At 46.6% G+C, this 23,714-nt stretch overlaps 1 protein-coding gene across 2 annotated transcripts in view; it reads right to left on the reverse strand.

Moving 5' to 3' along the window:
* Nucleotides 1–22,820, reverse strand: part of LOXHD1 (lipoxygenase homology PLAT domains 1) — a 204,147-nt gene extending 181,327 nt beyond the window's left edge. For both annotated transcript variants that reach the window (XM_060119180.1, XM_060119179.1), the window contains exons 1-4: nt 22,691–22,820; nt 16,183–16,297; nt 9,505–9,585; nt 7,419–7,603 (exon numbers count right to left, since the gene is read on the reverse strand). In XM_060119180.1, the coding sequence (XP_059975163.1) occupies nt 7,419–7,603; nt 9,505–9,585; nt 16,183–16,297; nt 22,691–22,820 (511 nt within the window). The remainder of the gene's footprint in view (nt 1–7,418; nt 7,604–9,504; nt 9,586–16,182; nt 16,298–22,690) is intronic.
* Between the last annotated feature and the right edge of the window lie 894 nt (nt 22,821–23,714).

Genomic DNA, 23,714 nt, shown 5'->3' on the forward strand with positions numbered 1-23,714 from the left:
CTGAAGAAGGATTTTGTCCATAGCTAGTAGGTGGCATTGTTGGGACTTGAACCTAGGACTCTGTGACTTGAGATGGGAGCTCTGAACCATCATGCCCTCCACCCTCTTTGTGAATACCTTGTACTATGGCAATGTCTGTCCTCTCTTGGACTGTGAGCACCTTGAGGGAAAAGACCATGTTTTCACCCTGACCCAGAATCTAAGAGCAGCTCAGGGGGGCATCACCAATGGCAGTGGCTAATGATGAGGCTTCAGTTCGAGGTCTGGGAGACTGTCCTTAGATCCTGGCCAAGGGCTTTCATCAGTGTGTAAATGTCAATGTCCCTCTGGGTTCTGGGTGTCAAAAGCATGAGCCATTCCAGACAGGATGAAATAAATCCTCCAGGAAGGGAATCAGGTGTCCATGTCAATGGAGGTGGGGGAATGCAAAGAAGCAGGTGGCAGGAGGGAAAATTTGCCACACTTCTGGAACGATTCGACAGTCAAGACTGTGTTTCCAGGTATAATCAACACAGATATGCTGAAAAAGCAGCTGCCAACCTTCCCCAGGCCTCAGAAAGTGCCAGGACCCCTGACCCCCATTCTAAGAAGGAAATGAGCATAGAGGTGGCTGCAAGCTCCCTGTTCAGGCTGCATATATATCTGAGATGCTTAATTAGGAGGTGTGATGTCTGCCTGGATCATTTTTTTGTTGAGATGTGGTGGAGAGCCAGCCAAGATTGGGACACCCACACCTGCTGACTCACGTGGGGATGAGTCAGGAGAATTCATAGGTTTCTCCAGCAGCCTCTAAGTCCTGGGCAAGGACTGAGGACTTGGGGTGGAGACAGCATTTTCATCTTTTCTTCCAGGTGATTATGGTGTAGTGTCACTGTTAAAAATAGTTAATGAGAGGGCTTCCCTGGTGGCGCAGTGGTTGAGAGTCCGCCTGCCGATGCAGGGGACACGGGTTCGTGCCCCGATCCCGGAAGATCCCACATGCCGCGGAGCGGCTGGGCCCGCGAGCCATGGCCGCGGAGCCTGTGTGTCCGGAGCCTGTGCTCCGCAACGGGAGAGGCCACAGCAGTGAGAGGCCCGCGTACAGCAAAAAAAAAAAAAAAAAAAAAAAAAAAAAAAAAAAATAGTTAATGAGAATTTAGGGTGCATTTAAAGAAGCAGGACATAAATCAAATGTCCATTAACCAATGAATGGATAAATAAAATGTAGTATAAATATAAAAAGGAATATTATTAGGCCATAAAAAGAAATGAATTACTGATATATGCTATAACATGAATAAACCTTGAAAACATGCTGTATGAAAGAAACAAGTCACAAAGGGCCCCCTATTATATGATTCTGTGTATATGAAATGTCTAGAATAGACAAAACTATAAAGATAGAAAGTAAATTAATGGTTGCCTAGAGCTAGGGAGTATTGGGAGGGGTGTGCTGTGAGTGACTGCTAAACGGTATAGGACTTCTTTTGGAATGATAAAAATGTTCTAAATTTGATTGTGGTGATGGTTGCACAACTTCACGAATATACAAAAAACCACTGAATGTACACTTTAAGGGTGAATTTTATGGTATGTGAAGTATATCCCAATAAACAAAAAAAGTAGAAAAAAAGAAGCAGGACATCAAGGGACATTGAATAGCCAAAACAATCTTTAAAAAGAATAACAGGGTTTTCCCTGGAGATCCAGGGGTTAAGACTTCGCCTTCCAATGCAGGGGGTGCAAGTTTGATCCCTGGTCAGGGAGCTAAGATCCCACATGCCTCAGGGCCAAAAAACCAAAACATAAAACAGAAGCAATATTGTAACAAATTCAATAAAGCCTTTAAAAATGGTCCACATCAAAAAATCTAAAAAATGAACTAAAATAATAAAATAAAAAGAACAAATTTGGAGGTCTCACACATCCTGATTTCAAAACTCCTACAAAATTACAGTAATAAAAATGGTGTGGTACTAGCATAAGGACAGACATTTAGACCAATGGAATATAACAGAGAGCCCAGAAATAAACCTTCATATATATGGCCAAATGATTTTCAACAAGAGTGCTAAGACCATTCAATGGGGAATTGTCTTAGCACAGTCTTTTCCACAAATGGTGCTGAGAAAACTGAATATCCACATACAAAAGAATGAAGTTGGACCCTTACCTTTCACCATATACAAAATTTAATTCAAAATAGATCAACAACCAAAATGTAAGAGCTAAATCTATAGCACTCTTAGAAGAAAACATGGGACAAAAGCTTCATGACATAGGATTTGGCAGTGACTTCGGATATGACACCAGAAGCATAAGCAACAAAAGAAAAACTAGGTAAATTAGACTTCATAAAAATTAAAAACTTTTACGCACCAGCAGACACAAACAGTACAAAAGGCAGCCCATGGAATGGGAGAAAATATTTGTAAATCGTGTCTGATAAAGGGTTTATACCCAGAAATATATTCTGGATAGACTCTTACAACTCCACAAGAAAACAAACAACCTGATTAAAAAATGGGCAAAGGACTTGAATGGACATTTCTCCAAAAAGATACACAAATGACCAATAAGCACATGAAGAGATGAGCAACATTACTTATCCCCAGGAAATGCAAATCGGAACCACAGTTGAGATACCACCTCACAACCATTAAGATGGTTATTATCAAATATAAACAAATTAAAACCCCAGAAAATAACAAGTATTGATGAGTGTGTGGAAAAATTGGAATTGCTGGTAGGAATGCAAAATGGTGCAGCTGCTGCGGAAAGGAGTGTGGCAGTTCCTCAAAAAGTTAAACATAGAATTACCATATGATCCAGTAATTCCACTTCTGGGTATATATCCAAAAGAACTGAAGGCAGGAACTCGAACAGATAGTCGTACACCAATGTTTACAGCAACATTATTCACAATAGTCAAAAGGTGGAAACAACACAAAGTTCCATTGACAGACAAATGGATAAATAAAATGCGGTCTCATACAATGGAATATTATTCAGCCTTACAAAGAAAGGAAATTCTGATACATGCTACAATGTGGATGAACCTTGAAGATACTATGCTAAGTGAAATAAGCAGTCACAAAAGGACAATATTCTATGATTCCACTTATATGAGGTTCCTAAGTAGTCATTTTCAAAGAGACAGGAAGAAGAATAGAGGTTACCAGCGGTGGGGGGAGGGGGAGGAGAATATGGAGTTATTCTTTAATAGGTACAAATTTCAGTTGGGGATGATGAAAGAATTCTGGAGATGGATTGTGGTGATGGTTTCACAACAATGTGAATGTACTTAGTGCCATTGAATGGTGCATTTGAAAATAGTTAAGATGGTAAATATTATGTATATTTTTCCACAATACTTTTTTAAAAGAAGCAGGCAATAAATATTATGTATATTTTTCCACAATAATTTTTAAAGAGAAGCAGGCAATGGAGTCAGGGAGGCCCTCTGCACACTGTTCTGATGAGGCCCCATCTGAAACACAGGGTTCTAGCTTGGGAGGCACGTTCTTGAGGGGCAATGGTAAACCAGGGCTGCTCAGGAGCCAGGCTGGGGATGAGTCACAAGAGGGGAGGCTGAGGAACCTGGAGGTGCAATCCTGAGAGGAGAGAGCCCTGTCTTCCTACAGCCAAAGGGCTGACGTGAAAACCTCCTCTGCCGGGTGAGGGGGGGTCTGAATCAGACTAGCAAACATCTCAGGGGGACTCATGGGGGTTTAATTTCAGGCTGACCCTTCTGACAACAAGTGCCGCTCAGCAGTGGGATGGGTTGCACTGGGAGGTTAGGCAGCATCCCCCACTCAAGAAAGGCTAGATTTAAACCGAAGCTGGAGAAGCTGGAGGGTGATATTCTTGTCCAGGGCAGCAGTTCCAGTGCACCTCGGCTTAGCTTCTGCACCAGGGAGGGCAAGCTCCCCTCAGGCACTTGTGTCTTTAAGCATGATATGTGAGATCCCCTGTAGAGGAACCATCTAGAAAACTAATCAAGGCCCAGTCCCCTCCACTCCGCTATTATCTGATGATCACCTTGGTCTGGTCAAAGGGTCGGTCGGTCAGCCTGGAACATCTACCTTCCCTGAGGAGCTGGAATGAAAGAAGTTTCCAGCTGATTATTAGCCAGAACTTTGGGAGATGGTCCTTGGGGGTGGGGAGAGGGGAACAAGGGGAGGAAGGCATGGAATACACACTGAAAATGCCCCCTTTCCTCTCTCCTCCTTCTATTGTGGCCCACATCCCACATTTTGAAATATTTTTACCTGTCAAACTACGAATAAAGAAATAATTATCTTCCCCATTTTGATGACCAAAGACCTCCGAACACCAAGTTAGTATAATTCCAGGTGAAAAGAAAAGAAACTTAACCTTTTGTTTCCAATGCAGTCCCTGAATATTTGAAGATCATGTTTTTCATTCCCTCTCCCAGAGTCTAGCCTGGAAATACTAAAAACCCAATGCCCCCCAGCCCATAAAGGAGTAGGGAGCCCAGTTAGGCAGCCTGATTCAGAGACTTTAAGAAAACACTACCCTGGACAGTTCTTGTGGAAAGTTGGGGAACCACTGAGTTACATTCATTCTTTCTCAATGGTGATTTTCAGAAGCTCTTCTCCTAACAGTGGAGCAATGGATTTTCATGTGACCAAAGCAGAAGGTTGGATAAGGAGCTAAAAGGAGGGAAAAGGCCAAGAAAGGGGAAACTAAGAGAACAAAAGAGAAAGATGGCAAGCTTGACAATTTGCTAAGGATTGATCCTGATAAAGAGACTGGATCAAGGATTAAGGTGCTTAAGGTCTATAGGAGAATTGGTGAAATTCACCCCAATAGATAGGACAGGCACAGGGGACATGGGCAGACAATTCACACACACACACACACACACACACACACACACCACAAATGGCCAATAAACATATGAAGATGTTCAACCTCACCAGTAATCAAAGAGAGAACATTGAAAAGCTCCTTTTCCAGAATGGCCATCACCAAAAAACCTACAAACAATAAATGCTGGAGAGGGTGTGGAGGAAAGTGAACTCTCCTACACTATAGGTGGGAGTGTAAACTGGTACAGCCACTATGGAAAACAGTATGGAATTTCCTTTAAAAACTAAGAATACAGTTACCATATGATCCAGTAATCCCACTCCTGGGAATATAACTGGAGAAAACCATAATTCAAAAAGATACATGCACCTCAATGTTCATTGCAGCACTATTTACAATAGCCAGGACATGGAAGCAGCCTAAATGTACATCAACAGAGGAATGGATAAAGAAGATGTGGTACATATATACAATGGAATATTACTCAGCCATAAAAAAAGAATGAAAGAATGCCATTTGCAGCAACATGGATGGACCTAGAGATTGTCATACTGAGTGAAGTAAGTCAGACAGAGAAAGACAAATATCATATGACATTGCTTATATGTGGAATCTAAAAAAAGGGTACAAATGAACTTGTCTACAAAACAGAAATAGAGTTACAGATGTAGAAAACAAACTTACAGTTACCAGAGGGTAAGTGGGGGGAGGGATAAATTGGGAGATTAAGATTGACATATACACACTACTATATATAAAATAGATAATAGATATAAAATAGATAATAAAGACCTACTGTATAGCACAGGGAACTCTACTCAATACTCTGTAATGGCCTATATGGGAAAAGAATCTAAAGAAGAGTGGATATATGTATACATATAACTGATTCACTTTGCTGTACACCTGAAAGTAACACAACATTGTAAATCAACAATACTCCAATAAAAAATTAATTTAAAAAAATAATAAAAGCCCCTGTTCCCATCCAGTTGGGAAATTAAACAATACTACCAGCTGTTGGCAAGGCCGAGTGGAGTGGGTGCTCTTGCACAGCTGGTGGGACTGTGCACTGATGGGTTCTTTCTAGCACACTTTGGGAATACCCATTAAAAGCCTTAACCCTGTGTATTCTATCTGACCTAGAAATTCCACTTAGGAACTTATCTTAAGGAAAGAATCATTTGTCTGTGCAAAGATTTAGGTGTATTGTTCATAATAGTATTATTTATAATAACAAAAACTTTAGAGGGGGAACACAGTATAAATGTCCAACTATAAAGGATTCAATGAATAAATGATGATATCTCCCTACACCAGAATGCTACAGAGCCATTACAAGTAGGGGTGTTGAGTGACATTTAATGGCTTAGAAATATACATGCTCTAAAACAGGAGATGTTGTAACAGCCCATCCTTTCAAACTATATATTCATAGAAAAGACTAGAAATAAGTGAGCAAAAATTTCACCAGTGATGTTTCTCCAGGTGATGGGATTATAGGTATTCTTCTTATATAATTGTGTTTCCATATTTTCTAAATTTTCTGCAATGATCAAATTTGGCCTTTGTAGTAAAAGATGGATAACATATCTTTAAAAAAAGAATCAGTGAAGTTGCAGGTTATTGTGATGGGGACAACAGAGGAATGGGGCAAGTGTTCAAGGTCTGCTGGGAGGTGGGAGATAAGAGGTAGACAGAGAAATTGAGAACTGAAGTCCATTGGAAGAGAGGATTATGCTTATGTGCTCAACTGGGGTGTAAGAGCCAGTGGCACTTGGAGACCACAGGGTACATGCTGGGAGGTGAAATGTATTCTACTGGGTGACTGTGGGAAAGTCACTTCTCTTCTCCTGGCCGCCAAGTTCCTTTCCCCTCCGATGGCCCATGACTCTGTGCAAGCAGGCTATTATGATGATGGTACCCACATGTGATGTCCCCTTATTTGAAAAGACAAATATGTTCAATAATGGGGTAAGGTGATGTTAGGACTTTAGGTGACAAAGGAGTGATAAAATAGGACATGAGATACAACGTGTATTTTTACATGCTTTGATCCCCCGCCTCCCATTTTTCCTGTAGAGCTAAAAATGACTGAATTTAAGGATTTGGGCCAGAAATGTACTTGAAATAAGTTGTTTTACTCCTCATAAAATCAGGAGGAGTTGGGGGCAGCACAATGGAACTCTGGAAGCTGTAGATTGCGATTCACATACACCATCCCCCCCTGGCTGAAACTCACCTTCCTTGGTCATCAGAAAAAAAGCTAGGGAACAGGAAGACAGAGAAAAACTGCCTTTGAACTCAGAGGGAACACTCCGTAGATACATACTCATCAACAAGAGCTGTTGAAAACATAGGGTACACTCAGGGCTGTGCCCATTCCTCCATCATGGCTCCAGGACCTCCTGCATCTCCCACTTCCATGAGCCCCCAGAACTTGCTCTTGGGAGGGACCCAAGGAAAAGCTGGAGCTTCCCCTGGGCCCTAGCCAACAGGAAGAGGTGGCAAGGGGTGATGGGGCTGCCCAGAACAAGGCAGAGGCCTGGGTGAGCCCGGTGCAGGCAGGGAGGGATGGTGGGCAAGCCAGCCTGGGCACTGACCTCTGGGCACGTCCATGGGGTTGAAGCTGGCCAACAGGTCCCGACAGCACTGGCGGTCACCCTCCACCTTGCTCAGCCAGTTGTTGCAGTTGAAGTAGTAGCGGAGGTGAGGCCGCTTCATGTCGGTCACAATTACACGGTCCAGGTACCAGCTGGCGTTCAAGCCTGTGTTGTCATGCTCGATCCTGGTGCAGAAAGACACCCGCACCATCACTTGCAGAACAGCAATGACGCCCCTTCCATACTGAAATACCCCAATGTTTGTTCCAAAGAGAAGTTTAATCATTTTGATGTTGTTGTTACTTTACCTCTCCGACCTCAGTTTCCTTATCTACAAAGCGGGGACTCCTTGCAAGGTGGATGAGCTTATGAATGAATGTTGCGTCGTTACATTGCCCACAAAGAAATATTGCCTTCCATGGAAAATCCAGGATTGCTAAGGCTTGCAGTGGGACCATCTTGAGCTTCCCCTCTCTCCCTGACTCCCAGACCCACCCCCCACCCCAGATACTCAGTCCCACCACCCAGAGGATCCCCCATGGCCACATAGACTGGTGTTGTCCCATAGAAATATCACATGAGCTTCATGTGTGAGCCAGATAGGTAACTTTAGATTTTCTAGTAGCCACATTGAAAAAGAAAGACACTGGTGAAACTAATTTTAATAATATATTTTGTTTAATCCATTTATCATTTCAGTGGGTAACCGTGTAAACATTTATTAATGAGCTATCTTACATCCTTTACTTCATACTAGTTTTTCAAAGACCTGGTGTGTTTTTGCACACACAGTGCATCTGGTTTGGGCTAGCCACATTAGAGTGATCAATAACCCTGTGGGGCCACGGGCTACTGTTCTGGGAAGCAGAGATCCAGACTTTTCAAAATCTGGCCCCCATTATCTTCTGCCACTTCCTATAGTCCTATTCATCCTTGGCAGTCCAGTTTTCTCTTTGAGGCCCAGTTGCTTCCCCAGAACTTGACCCTTGGACAACCTCACTTTGCACCAAGCATCCCATCACAGGGAGGCCTTACAACTTGCAGGTCCTAACGGGACAACCACAGTCTAAGACAACACACACATGGATGACACACATGATATACACAAGGATGCATGCCTCTGCCTGGCATGGAGCCTGGCACATAGCGGACCTCAGCTTAGTGGCTGCCTTTCACACACACCTACACCTTCTTCCCGACCCTCCTCCATAAGAGCCCCTTCCGTGTTCATAACCCCCTTTCCCCACACAACCAGTGCCAGGGCCCTCATAAGTCCCTTATTTTCCCAGTAAAGAGAGTTCATGGCCCTATATTTTCTAGTGGGAGGAAAAAAAAAAACAAGGGCTGAATGGAGGCAGCATTTTCCTTCTGTTCAGGCCCTCTAGTCTGGGTACAGTCAGACCATAAGTGATCTTGACATGCTGGCAAATGGGCATGACTTGATTGGGGGTGGTAGTAGGTGGAGGGGGGCAAAAAGGGGCGATTGAAGGCTGTTCCTCAGCAACCAGGCTGTCAGAGCTATCCCTCCCCACACATTCACAAAAACTCCACCAGAGAGAGCAAGATTAGGGGAGATCTCTGTCAAAAGGCTTCCTGCAATGTGACCTGGCATCTCTAACACTCACTGGGTACTTACTGTATGCCAGTTAATATTCTAAACACTGACTCATTGAGTTCTTACTAACTCTAATGGTGCCCTAGGAGCTGGGCACCATTACTACAGACAAGGAAACTGAGGCTTGGAGAGGAAACATTCCCAAAGTCCCACAACTGGTAAATGGCAGGACAGAAATTTGAACGAAGGCAATCTGGACTGAGTCTACTAACCACTTTGCTAGGGTTTTTCAGAGCATATTTCCCAAGTGTGTGAAAAATTGTCTCACGTTGTCTTAACCCAAAGAAGTGAAACTCTAATGGGCAAATTTAAGGCACAATGACTCAGAGTGGGAGGGAAAGATTTGGGCCTTTGGTCACCCCTCAGATGATGACAGGAGAGCAATCAACACCCAAAAGTGTCAGTAGTGAAATCAGTTCCTATTCTACTTGCCTTCCTCTCACCCAACCTGGTCAGGGGTCAGGTTCTCACCTGATTTTGTAGATGAGGCCCACATTATTGGTTCTCACCCGGAACACATCGATGTTGGCTTTCTCAAAGGCAGATTCGCTCCTGCAATGAAGGTATGCACAGTTAGCACAGACCAGCACTTGGCTCACAGGCCCTGGAGGAGAGCCAAAGGCTGGCATCCCCCTACTTCCTCCACCATCCCACTCCAGGAAGTGCTACTGCCAGCCAATCCCATTCTGAGATTCCTTTCTGACATGGTTTGGAGAGGTGGAGGGCAAGGATGGTTCGTATTCATTCCTTGCTTTCACGCCCAGGTTCTTATGGGATCCTTGCTATGTATCATTAAGGCAAGCATGGTGGGCAACATAAGCCCCATTTTACAAACAAGTAAATTGCTAGTTGGTAGCAGAGCTGGGACCAGAACCTGGCTCCCAAAGTCATGATCCAATGCTCTGTGGTTGCTCTGGGTTGGGAGAGTGGAGGAGGAAGGAAGGTGTGATAAATGCCATGGTGCTCTTGGGTCTGCAGGCCTCCTGGCCTCTCCTCCTCACCTGCCTTGCTCTTGCTGGGAAGAGTTGCAATGGCAGCCCCAAGTGGATGCAAACCTTGGGTGGTGGGCCATGGTCCTGCCATTCCAAGGAAGGAAACACTCAACCCCAACCAGTGACCAGGGAAGTGGGGGCGGTGATGGAATGCATATCTGGCATCCCACAGATGGTACAATCAGAAGCAAGTGCACCTAAGATGTTTCTCAATGAGATGCCCAAGCAAGTCCAGACTCGGAAGCGTCCTAGCATCCATCAGCTTAGACACAGGAAGGCTGGAGCACCAAGTCCTCTGGGAGTGGAAGCCTGAATCTCACGTGGGCATCTGCTCTGTCCTCTGTGTAGGCCAGGACACCCGCCGCTTGAGCCCAGGCCTGCTTGCAGCTCTTCCTGCTACCACAGTGAAGGCCTCACAGGGCTGAGAGCTGTGGACCTCCCTCAGTGCTCCCGGCCAGGGCTTTCAGCACCAGCACACAGCCCATGGGAAAAGAAAAACGCAGAAGATATGTCTGTTCATTGGCCATCATGTGTTTCAAAATAAAGAGGGAGGTGAAAGGTCTTCTCCCCAAGGCAGCAAAGGCTCAGACTCTCTCAGTAACAGAAGGCTTTTAAGGTTCTAGAGACCCAGAAGCTGTGATTCTGCAAACAGACCCACTCTGGCAAACAGTCTGGTCTGGGGAGATATTTCCTTATGGTGGGCACGTCATGAGACATGGGGGCCCAGGGCCCTCCTAAAGCAGTGCAGAGCTCACAAAATCAGGTAAAAATGTGCACCGAGGCCGCTTTGTCAGGGAGAAGAACCCCCAGTGGTGTAGCCCGGGGAACAGAGCGGGAGGAGAGAGTGCCGGGAACTTCCGGGTTTTGCTGGAGTGAAAAGGCCCGCCCCCAGGCTGGCGACATGGGCCTGTCAGAATCTCACTTCCAAGGGTGAGTGACAACATAGCCTGTATTCTGTTGCAGAGTCAAAGCAGTTGTTAAATGACTTGAAAAACACATGAACATCGATTATGTGCATCAGGACTGTGTGAAAGGGAAACAAGGAAATGAATAAGAGGTATTTTCTGTTTCAGTATACAAGACAAGGAAAGTGATTTAGACAGGAGTCTCTATATCATATAAATACCCTACAAAGCAGTCACCCTGGGAAGCTCTATGATGGAGTATTATGCAGCCATTAAAAATCCTATTGTGAAAAAGTATTTAATACAACAGAAACAGGTTTATGAAATAAGCTTAAAAGAAAAAGCAGGTTAGAATGTATAAACAACAACCAATACAAAAAGGACACCAAGTTCATTTAAAAACAATAAAGAGGGGGAGGATTTATACAAAAACATCATGTCTACCTAATAAGACTATTATGAAGTGCTGGTTATTTATTCTTGTGTTCATTTTTTTTCAGTTTTCTGAAGGGAGCACATCTTGTTTTCGTAATTATGAAAAAAGCACAGTCCCCTGTTTCAGAAACCCCCACTCCATCCGGCCCACAGCTGCTTGTGGTGAATTCTTTGGAATGAATTTGAGGCTCGCTGGGCTTCATCTGCTGAGGGTGCATGGAATTTGGGAAACAACCAATGCCAATGAGTAGGGGAAGAGGAGGGTGATTTGGAAAAGAAAAGACAAGGTGTGATTTGGAAGGAAAGCAGCTGGCTTTTTAGGGTGTTTCTCATAAGAGTTCCAGCTCCAGCAGCTGCATCCAGCAAGGGGAGCTCCGCACCTTCAAAAAGGCCCTGTGCACGTGACCAGGTGGAATGTGGGTTGGCGCTTTCCAGCGTGTTTGTTAAATAATCGACCATGCTGCTTTACAGTCACTCAAGAAAGAAATTTTAAAAAGCGAGGTGGAAGAAGGGAAACGAGGAGGAAAGGTTTGCCAGGATGGGCAGAAGGCATGCTCCACGCTGTCTCAGGACCACACTGGAGCATCCCGGGCATCACAGGATGTGACTCAATCATCCACATTGTTTACAACATGGAGACCAATATCCTGGCGGACAAGAGCAAAGCCTTCTGCATTTCAGGGGTCTCTCTTCAGAGAAGGGAAAGCAAAGGACTGCAGAGACAGGGCTCTACAGACCCCCTCCTCTCAGGGAAGGCCCAAAACAATCCCAGATGAGCTCCAACCCCAGCCCACTTGCGGTCAGACTCCGAAATCCCCCCTTCCAATAAGTCAGAATGCAAATGCTGGTGGGTTTCAGAAAACTGACTGAAGGCGGTGTGGAAACAGCAAACGACAGATGTCCCTGGCCAAAGAAACATCAGAAATAGACACTTCTTCACATTTCCTTGTGGGAGATGGCAGGTTTTCCACGGCTCCTGGTCAATCCTCAAATGCAGGACACAGCTCCCTGCCCGTGCCTGCCGTTCCACAGGGATCCCACCCTTTCCAGGCAGCACAGGGCATTTTAGCTGCCTCCTGGGCAGAGCCAGAAGGCTAAAATGCCAGGATTCTACCACACTTGCAGTTGGTGAATTCTCAACAGGAGAACCGTGTTCCAGAAGATACATGAGATCCCATCCTTTTGCCATGTCCTAAACATGTAACTCATTGTTGGGGGTGGTCCTGGGTAACGGGGAAGGGGGCTTCCTCTGGGATCCAGAGCTGTTGGCACTTCGCTAGTGTGGAGGTCAGGGCAGAGGTCAGCTAGCAGGGGAATAGAAGTGGAAGTGTCCCACACTTTGCTGCCTAAGAGAGGGTCCAATGTGTGCCGAGGAATTTAGACCCCAGACCATGAGGGTGAGAACAATCAGCATTTTAACATCAGGCACCGAGGTTCTTCTTGCAGCAGGAATTATTTTGTATTGGAGAATAAAAAATCCTAGTAAGCCACCCGGGAGTAGAAGGTAAAGGCCTGGGGCAGAGGAGAAAGGCCACAAGAAAGAGTGGAATTGATGGGAGAGAGAAGAAAGAAGATGAGGGAGAGGCAGGAGAGAAAGGTGGGGTGAGAGACACGCCAGAGGCTGCAGAGAAAGGGGTTGGGGAGGACTTCCAGGAAGCGTGGTGGCTTAACTTTAAGACCCTGGTGCGGGCAGGCGGGGGGTCTATCTAGTATTCCATTTTAAGTTGTCTGTGTTGCTTCCATGTGAACTCTGGCACCCTGAGTTATCAGTGAAGTCTGATGCACACCAAAATGCCTTGTAGTTTGTGTGTGTGTGTGTGCATGTGTGTGGGTGTGCATGTGTACATGTGTGCTTGCGTGGATGTATGTGTGTGTGTTTGTGGGTGTAAAACAAGGAAAAGGAGCTCAGTTCCAGTTGACACAGGGGTGTGGGTGTGGGTTTGGGGTGACACAGTGTGGCCAGGAGGGAACAGCAGCAGACAGTGAGAGGAGAGGAGATTTCGAGATCAGTGGGCATTCTGAGCCAGACCCCAGGGACTGCTGAGGGTGAGGGCAGGGCTGGGCTAACTGCATCTAAATCTCACAGAGCTCAGTGACCTCTGTGGCCGTCTGCATGTTGGTTACACGGCAACCTGGACTTCCTCGGAAAGCAGTGCTCCCTTCCCAGACTCGAGATCTCCATCTTGAATTGCAAGGGTCTCAGATGGTGAGGATTGTGTCTATGCGATTCTCTTTATAGACAATTTGTCGGTTCTTGCAGCAGCCAGACTCTGGCCTCCTCTTTCCCCGTTTACCCTGCTCACCGCGGTCAGATTAACCCTTCTTGTCTGCACAGTACGTCAAGCCTCCACAAGGCCTTCTCCAGTCTGGTCCTCCCCTGCCTTTCCCTCCTCCCTCCTCTCTGCCCCTCCATGTAGCCGGTAAGTCCCCATCCAGCCCCCATTGGTCTGCAGTGTCCCTTGTGGCCTCCATACTTTTTCAAGCTGTTCCCCCTCGTCTAAAGTACCCTCTTTCTGCCCCTCCTCTATGAGTCCTTTTCACCTGTCGAGGTCCAGATCACATATCCTTCCCTGTAAAGTCCTATTCTAGCCACACTGATACCAAATCATTTAGTGAGCTCTATATGCAAAGCACTGGGATAGGTGCTGCAGGCACAAAACAGACTTCCCATCATCCTCTGGCTCCACCTATGCATCCCTCTATGCATCACCTCTCCAGCCTCTCCAAGGACATACAGCTGATGCTGCAAACGTGCCTGTATCCCTGAAACTACCCATTTCCTGCAGGCTCCTGAAGAACCCTCTGGACCGCTGGATTGGGATCCTGGCCTAATCTGTGCCCCTGATGCCCAGCTTGGAGCAGGACACAGATACAGGAGAGACCCCTACCAGCAGACCCATGGAGTAATTGGGGGGAAGTTGATTCCTACATGCAGGCTATCTTGGAGAAGCTGGCTGCCTTTGTGTGGTTTCAGAAGCACCTGGAGACCTGCTGGCCCTGCCAGCTCAGTCATGCCTGAGACCCTTCTACAGTGACACAGCTTTCCTTCCCATTGAGAAGGAAGACTGGAACTCAGACTCCCAGGGTGAAGGGACACAGTGACAGACCTTCACATGGGGTTATAAAAGTTGACTCTGGGGACCTTCCTGAGAAGATGTTTTGACAGAGGAAAAAGGTGAGGGGGGAGAGTCTGAGGGTCCAGGTGCATGAAAGGAGGAAAGCCAGTGAGGAACCACTGCAAGAGGGGAAATGGCTCTTTTTGTTTAAAAAAAAAAAAAAAGACAGGCTGGTGACTCCAGAAACGAAGCTGGCCAACTCCCCAGGGTCTAGTGGCTTCTCCCTAGAGGGGTGCACTCCGGGGAGAACACATGGCAGAGAGGATGGACATTTCATGTATTCTCTTTACCGTGCCCACAGCACTGGAGAAAAGGGCTTCCACAAGCGAGTCACTCGGCAGTGTAACCAGTACAAGAAGGCAGGTACCCTGTTCTGCGGAAATGGACAAAATAGGACGTTATGCTTGCCTCAACGCTGCCGCATTTACACCAGGGGCTGCCTTCAGGGTAAACGTGTTCCACTGGGCCTGGTCAGTCTGCTAAGCGCAGAGTTTGTGGATCTCCTGGCCTGTGGACCCACCTTTCTACTGCTTCGCCTGCCGCCCCTGGAGGTGCCAAGTTATAAACCCCAGAGGTCACACCCTGGAGCCCCAGGAGGCCTGCAGGGGAGTCTCCCACACACCCTCTAGGGCCACGGGGTCATGAGCTTGAGGACATGTCTGCCTCAAGACCCTGGGGTTTGAGGACCAGCTTTACCATCAAAAGCTCCATGACTCAGAGCTGCTCACCACTCCCCTCTAGGCCCCAGATTCCCCGTGAGCAGGTTGGACTACATTTAGTTGTTTTCAAATTTTTCTCGGCTACAGAGCTCATAGTGCAAAGAGTATCTGACTGAGAAACTCGGTGGATATGATAAGTATAAGTCAAGCTGCTCCAGGGGGAGGAATGCTAGGGCATTGGGAGCCCAAAACCAACAGACCAATCCCCTGTTCCACTCAGCACAGGGTGAAAAACAGCTGCCCAGGCCACCAGTGAGGTCCCTGGCCATCTCTGGAATTCCATGATTCCGCTAGAATGTAACTGTGTGTGCATATGTGTGGTGGGGGGGAGAGGATGGAAAGGAAGAGACAACAGCCTCTGCTCTCAGTGGGACACAATGAAATGGAGGGCACAAGTGTGCACACACACACACGCACACACACAAGCACATCTACACAAACACACGCACTGATTTGAGTGTGCGTTAGCGGGCAGGCAGGTTCAGTTTGATGCTGGTCCCAGCTGAGACGTAGGTGCAGAGCATTTAAGCTCATGGCTCCTCACATACATGACCTTGTCCCCTCTTCCCAAAAGTCCTATGAGTTTGGTAAAACGAGGATTATCACTTCCAGATGACATATGAGGAAGCCAAGGCTTTGGAGGCCAAGAGATTTGACCAAAGTTACATGGCAACTAAATGGTAAAGCTGGGCCTAGACCAGGTTTCTTGATCCTGGGGGCTTATTCTCCCACATCAAAGGACAGCTAATATGAATTCTTGGGAATTCTGAGATCCAGAGTAAGCATTACTATACACAAAAAAAATCAAGAGAGGAGCTAAGGAAATCACTGGGAGAGGCCTGGCTGGCACGTGATTGGTTGTTAGCAAGGCCCACACCACTTAATACACCTGTGGACACACCTGTCTTCTCTCATGGGTTCCAGAACTTTATCAACCCCCACTAACAGCCCAGGACCCCACCAAGGCTGAGTTGGTACTCACTTGCTGGTAAGATGGAGCTTGGGAGAGAGCCCATTCTCTCCAAAAATGGTGATGAAGACATTGGCATCGGTCCCTGCGCCACGAACATCCCCTGTGGCTGTGACCACCTCGTACACTGGAGGAGGAAAGAAGACAGACCGCAGGCTCAGAAGAAAGCCCAGAATCCTACGTGGGCTCGGAGAAGCCATAGCTCCTGCTGGATCCACAGGGGGATGCCCAGCCACAGAGCATGCTCTGGACCCCTGCTGCAACCTGCAAGCCTCTGAGCCAAGGTCAGACCCACACCAAGCCCTGCTGTGAGACCATAATCTCCCACTTAATGCTGCACATTCATTTTACAGGTAAGGAACCTGCAGGCAAGGGGACAAGCCCAGGTCACACAATACACAATGTCAACACCAGAGCCCAGCCCAAGGCCTCCCAATGCCTGTCTGTGATCTTTCCAGCACAGCACACGGGTGCCATCCTAGCCAAGACCTTCTTCAGAGCCTGCCCCTGGCTGTCACCTTTCTCTCTGCCCTCTACACAAGGCTGCTTGCAGGCCTCACTTCCTGTGACCTCCTGGGTGTTGCCATGGCAATCTCAGGATAACACATCTTAGTGGGGGGGGGGGGTGCAGAACTTTGCCAGTGAGTCCCTGTAGGAAGGGGCACCGAATTCCCCTCTCTTTGTCCCCTTGAAGCTTGTTCTGTTTGCTATTGATGTCTTTTCTTTTGATGTCCCTGGTTCTGATGAAGGTCCCCGTGAGGGGGAGAAAGGAAGCAGTACCTTTGCGTGACTCCCTGTCTCTTGTGATAACCAAAGCCTTCATTCTGCACAGTCTACACCACAGGGATTCCTGATCGGCAAACAACTCCTAGAGCCCTCCCTGAGATAACTCCAGGACCTGAAGTGTTGCCCATATGGTTTGCACATATACAAGGATGTTTCCAAACTGAGAGTTCATAGGAAAATGACCAGCACGGTGGAAATTCTAGAACCACATCACATGAGAGAAGACATATAGGCCTGGAGATGCCTGGTTTAGAGAAAGGAGTCTGGGGTATGGGAGAGGGATAAAGAAACTACCTCCATAGCTGCCCCAAGTGTACAGAGCTACTTCTCAAATAGGACACTAACCATTAAAAAATGATAAATTAGACAGTTAAAATTAAGACCACCAGGAGAATGAAAAGGCAAGCCACAGACTAGAAGATATTTGGAATGCACACACAGGCATCCCACCCTAATACCTTGTTTTATCACAATTCCCTTTATTGTGCTTTACAGATATCATGTTTCTTACAAATGGAGGGTTTGTGGCAACCCTGTGTCAAGCAAGTCTATCGGTGCCATTTTTCCAACAGCATTCTCTCACTCCTGTCTCTGTGTCACGTTTTGGTAATTCTTGCAATATTTCAAACTTTTTCATTATTATTATATTTGTTATGACGATCTATGATCAGTAATCTTTGATGTTCCTATTGCAAAAAGATAGACTTGCAGAAGGCTCAGATGATGGTTAGCATATTTTTTAGCAATAATGTATTTCTAAATTAAGGTATGTACATTCTTTAGACATAATGCTATTGTACACTTAATAGACTACAGTATGGTGTGAAACATAACTTTCATATGCACTGGGAAACCAAAAAATTGGTATGACTCGCTTTATTGTGATATTTGCTTCATTGCTGGGCTCTGGAACCGAATCCACAATATCTCCGGGGTCTGCCTGTCGCCAAAAAAAGGACTCGTACTCAGAAAATGTAAAGAATTCACACAAATCAATAAGAAAAAGAAAGCCCACACAATTGCTTTAATGGGCAATAATTTGTTTTAAAGATAAACATACACTTACCATAAGACCCAGAAATTCCCCTTTTAGGTATTTACCCAAGAGAAATAAGAACATGCCCACACAAAGATCTGCACACAAACTTTCATAGCAGCTGTATTCATAATAGCTCTAAACTGGAAAAACAACCTAAAGGTATCAACAAGTGAATGAATTTTTAAAAGTGTGGTATATCCATACAGTGGAATCCTACTCAGTGATAAAAAGGAATGAACAACTGACATATGCAATACGGATGAATCTCAAGCACACGATTTGAAGCAAAAATAAGTCAAACACAAAGCACTACACGATATGTAACGCCAGCTATGTGAACTTTAATCTATTATAACAGAAAGCAGAGCATGGTTGCCTAGGGTTGAAGTTAGGGGGAACTGCCTGGGAAGGGGCACGTGGAACTTTTGAGGGATAATTTAAATGCCCTATATATAAATGGTGCTAGTGGTTACATAGATGTATACATTTGTCCATACCCATCAAATGGCACATTTAAAGTAGATTCATTTTATTGTTAATTATATTGCAATAAAGTTGAAAAATGGGCAAAAGACTAAAATAGGCATGTCATAAAAGAGGATATCCAAATGTCCAATAAACATAGGGAAAAGGGCTCAGCGTCATTATTCATAAGGGAAATGCAAATTAAAATTACCATGAGACACTACATATACCCACCAGATGGCTAAAATTAAAAAGACGGACAAATACTAAGTATTGTCAAGAATGTGGAGCCATTGGCACTCTCATACATTGCTGGTGGGAGTATAAATTGGTACAAGCCCCGGTAACTAAACATAAGCCCACCCTATGACTCAGTGATTCTACTTCCAATTATAAATCCAAGAGAAATGAGTGCATGTGTCCATCCAAAAATGTGTGCAAGATCTGTAGCAGCTTTATCCATAATAGCTAAAAACTGGAAATAACCCCAAATTTCATCAACAGTAGAATGGTTAAACAAATGGTGATATATTTATAAAATGCAGTAGTACACAAATAATAAAAAAGAACAAACTATATAACGAGTCACAACATGGATAAATCTCTTGGATATAATGTTGAGTGAAAGAGAAGCTAGACACACAAAAATGTGTGTACTGTGTGATTCCATTTATATGAAGCTCAAGAGCAAAAAACTAATGTATGTGATAGAATCAGGAGGGCCATTACCTCTGGGAAGAAGAGTAAAGGAGCTTTCAGGAGGTTAGAAATGTTCTGTGTCCTGTTCTGAATGGTGGTTACACAAGCATGTACATGTGTAAAAATCCATCAGCTGTTCCTTTTTGAGTTTTGTGCTATATATATATATGTGCACATACATATTATATATATTCTATAATGTGCTGTATATACATATATATAATATGTATATTATTCTTCAATTTAAAATTTTTAATTTAAAAAGTTCACACAGCTGAAGAACTATCTCAGAGAAGACAAATACCTCATGGAAGACACAAAACTCTGTTTGGTCCAGAGAGGAGGGTCCCAACTAGTAACATCCCTGGTCAGCACAAAGAAGAACTGTCAACAGCAACAAAGGTTGTTCCTAGCACAGAGCATGACAAATGGGAGATGCTCCATAAATAATTACATGGATGAATGAATGAAAAAACAAATGAATGAATGAAACAATCAATGAAATGAATGTGGACTATGGAAATAAATTGACCAGTATGTAAACCTCAGTTCTACCATACTGGCTGTATGATTTCAACCAAGTTTCTTACTGAGATTCATTTTCCTTATCACTGAAAGAGAGAGAGTTTCTTCCTTGAAGGATTATCATAAGGATTAAATCAAATAAAACAAAGTTGTCAACTTTCATACTCATTGACCTAGCATATTTCCACTTCTGGGAATTTATCTTACAGACACTCCTTCGCAGCTGGATGAAAGATATACATTCCATAAGTGGTAAACTGTTACCATCATCACATCACCATCATCACCACCATCATCATCTCCATCGTTGTCATCATCAACATCAGTATCATCTTCAACATCACTACCATCATCTCCATTAACAACATCCCCAGGAAGGAAGGCTGCCTTGGGAAACTGTATTCCAACAGACGCTGGGTAGCCCCCTATCTAGGATACAGGAGAGAAAAGGGCCCCAGGGCTAGAAGCTTGTGCAGGATGACCTCTGAGATCCCTTCGGATCTCAGATTCTGGTAGGAGTCACTCTCTTCCCCTCACAGGCCCTGTATTAGTCAGGAGGTAGACCAGTGCACCAGCCTCAGCCTACCCTCAGAGCATGGCGGGAGCTGCTCTCCTTCCTCTGGCTGTTGGTAAACTCCAGGGTAGCCTGGAGGCGACCTGAGGAACAGAGAAGGAAACCTAGGCCTTTCTCCTCTTCCTTCTTCTTCTTCCCCATCACACTCATCAAGATTCTCCACATAATGCAAGAACCCAGTGCTCAAAGGGAGTAGGCGGCACATCGTTCTAGAACAGAGAGGGTAACAAAGACAGTGCAGGTAAAGTTCAGAAAGTGACTACTGTCAGAATCATACACATTTATCGCCCAGTCCTGTAGCTGACTGCGGAGTCAGTGGGTCTGGGTCTCTTAGAAATGTCAGCATGGCACCCACCCTGGCTTGCTCTCCTCCAGCTATTTTTAGCAGAGTCAAGATTGGACAGTACAAGAGTAAGGACCAGCCAGAACAGCAAGATTCAAATCCTAACTCTGTTACTTACTAGCTTTGTGATCTTAGGCATGTTACTTAACTTCACTGTGTCTCAGTTTCCTCGCCTGAAAAAGCAGATTTTAAGAACCCAACCCACCTTGTTGGGTTGTTGTGAAGATTAAACCGACCCACATGGGTAAAGTGCTCAGCGTGGTGCCTGATGCATTAAATACATGATTCTACTGAACAGCATCGTGACCTGAAGTGGGGACTTGTCTTGGGAACTGTTGAAGTCCTTGTCTCTCCTGCTTGTGACCTTGTTGAAATCACGTCAGTTCTCGGAGCCTCAGTCCTTAACCTGAGACTAATCACACCTGCCTTGACTGTTCTCGGGGATCTTGAGGATTCAAAGTGAGAATGGAAGTGAAAAGGCTTTGAGAAGGGTAAAGAGAAGAGGGAAGCTGTGAAGGATCATATAGTCACACGAAGGCAGGCAGAACCCATGAACAGAAGTGGACGGGATGGCGGCTAAGAGAGATTTTCGAGTGCTCTCACCAGCATTCGTGTTGGCTGGGGAAAATCACCCCAAAGCTGAGAGTATTTGTTATGGGTGCTGCCCGCACATCTAGCCTCGATGCCCCTGGCCCCACCAGATAGAGCTTGGAGCACACGTGCTGAGAAAAGGCAGCAACACCTCACTTGTTCTAGGTCCTTCTTTCCACCCGACAATACCCACCTCCACCCCAGAAGGTGCCCAGGACGCCACGCCAGGAAAGGGGCCTCGGCAGGGTCACAGCCTCCTAGTACCATAGCAGCAACCACCTCCTCTGAGCCTGGGAGCTGGGTTAGGAGTCAAGACAAATAAAGGAGCCCCCCCACACCCTGCACAGAGGTCAGGATGGCTGAGGCCACAAGTCCAACAGAATTGGATATAATCAAGGAACTCCCAGCAGACAGGAATTAAGGAGGGCAAACAAGTCCATGGCAGGCACAGATCAAGCATTCGATACTTATCTGGTGAATGAATGGGGGAGTCTGGTGCTTACAGGGAGTAGTGAGACAAGGAAGCGCTGAGAATTTAAATGCCTTCAGGGACCAGGCAGGCAGCATTGAGGAGTAAAACAGACCTATGAGTGATAAAGTCCGCTGCCTATGGGCATTCACAGTCAATCATATTTTTTTTTAACTGTAAAAGTAAAACAACACCAACAAAAACAACAAAGCAAAAAAAATAGCTCTCTGCAAGCCAACACTGGCTCCTGGGTCCCCAGTTCACCCCTTCTCTGGTTTACCTGACAAGAAGGTAGAGCATTTCTAAGCAGCTCCCATACACCCCAGAGGAAGGTAAGACTGGAAGGACTGGGCCCTGGATCCAAAGCACCAACTGCCCTCCCCATATGGGCCAGGGCCATCGCCTTGCAAAGCCCCAGGCCCTCACCTCCATTGGCCGCAGTGGGCAGCAGCCCCCCACCCCTGCTCGGCACCTACTGAGTGACCAGGTCTCTTCCCACAGGCCTCTGCGCAGCCTGATGCAGGCCACACCTCAGAGACCAGGCGGGAACATGGCTTCTGGGACGTGTAGGACCTGGAGAGTGTGGGCACTTCGGTTCTAGTCTATTCTGTGCCGATAAGACTCTGTGACCCTCAGTACAGTGGAGGCCCCAGTGTACCCCAAGGGGATGTAGGATAGACCCAACAGGATAATCCACGAGAAAGGGGTTGGGTTGGAACCTAAAGTTCCTCCCTCAAAACCAGGGACAGGGCTTCCCTGGTGGCGCAGTGGTTGAGAGTCCGCCTGCCGATGGAGGGGACACGGGTTCGTGCCCCGGTCTGGGAAGATCCCACATGCCGCGGAGCGGCTGGGCCCGTGAGCCATGGCCGCTGGGCCTGCGCGTCCGGAGCCTGTGCTCCGCAACGGGAGAGGCCACGGCAGTGAGAGGCCCGCTTACCGAAAGAAAAAAAGAAAAAAACAGGGACAGGATGGTATGGGCCACACTGCCCCTGCCTGTGCCCCCTCCCCGCAGGCCAGGACCCCGCACACCTTTGGCCTTGTAGTACTCGTGCTGCAGCTCCTCGTCATCATCTTCTGAGGCGTAGCTCAGCAGCTCCTGCTCATACAGGCCTAGAAAGTCGATGTCCTCCTTTCTCCTCTTTCTCTTCTGGGGCATCATTTTGCCGGCTGTCCCTTCCCGCCACTCACTGGCTCACGGTGCCCACCCCTTTGCACCTCCTTGGACGCGCGGCCCTCTCACCTGGAGCTCCCGTGCACACGCCTGGGGGGGCCAGAGCCCACACATGCCCACAGAGCTGTCTGCTCTCCCCTCCTCGCTGGCCCCTGAGCAGAACCTCGGTGCTTTATCTCTGCCTTTCCTGTCTCTGGCCCCCTCCTCTGCACCTGCCGTGGGGTTCTCTTTGGGTCTCATGACTTATTCATGGGGACTGAGGACAGACTATCTTCCTTACTCCTCCCTTCCCCACCCGCCCCCCTCCCCCTTTCATGGAGAATCAGGTGACATCAAGCCCTTGGCATCTGTGTCCTACCTGGCCTCACAGCAGAGCCCCCGCAGGGGCAGGTGGAGCATCTCCCATAAAGATACCCCAGCCTCACAGCCCCAAGGGCCGTGAAAGATGCCCCCAGGGCCTGAGGCCTTTCTGAGGAGGGCAGGGCCCCAAACAAGCCGGGCCCCCAGGACTCAGAGGACTCCATTTCTCTCTATTATTCATGACCGCTGCTCATCTTACGGGGCAGGCAATGTTCTTACTGGATCCTTCTCGACCTCTCTGCTTCCATCTCCTCAAGACTGCCGGCTCTGGAAGTGGCCATTCAGCCAGGAGAGACCTGCTGCTCTGATGAGCACTCAGACCACCCACAAAGTGTTTTTTGAGTCATGAGTCATGGTGATGCAGCCAGAGCCAAGGGCACTGGGAAAGCCCATCGAGTCGTAGGTGACCCCCAAAGTGCCCCAACAGGCCGGCAAGATTAACCAGCATCTGTTCTAACAAGAGTTCTCCATTTACCCATATTGCCCTCTGTGCTTGCAAGGAGATAATAGAAACCCTGAGAG

Source organism: Mesoplodon densirostris, chromosome 15 (assembly GCF_025265405.1).
Source record: "Mesoplodon densirostris isolate mMesDen1 chromosome 15, mMesDen1 primary haplotype, whole genome shotgun sequence".
NCBI lineage: Eukaryota > Metazoa > Chordata > Mammalia > Artiodactyla > Ziphiidae > Mesoplodon > Mesoplodon densirostris.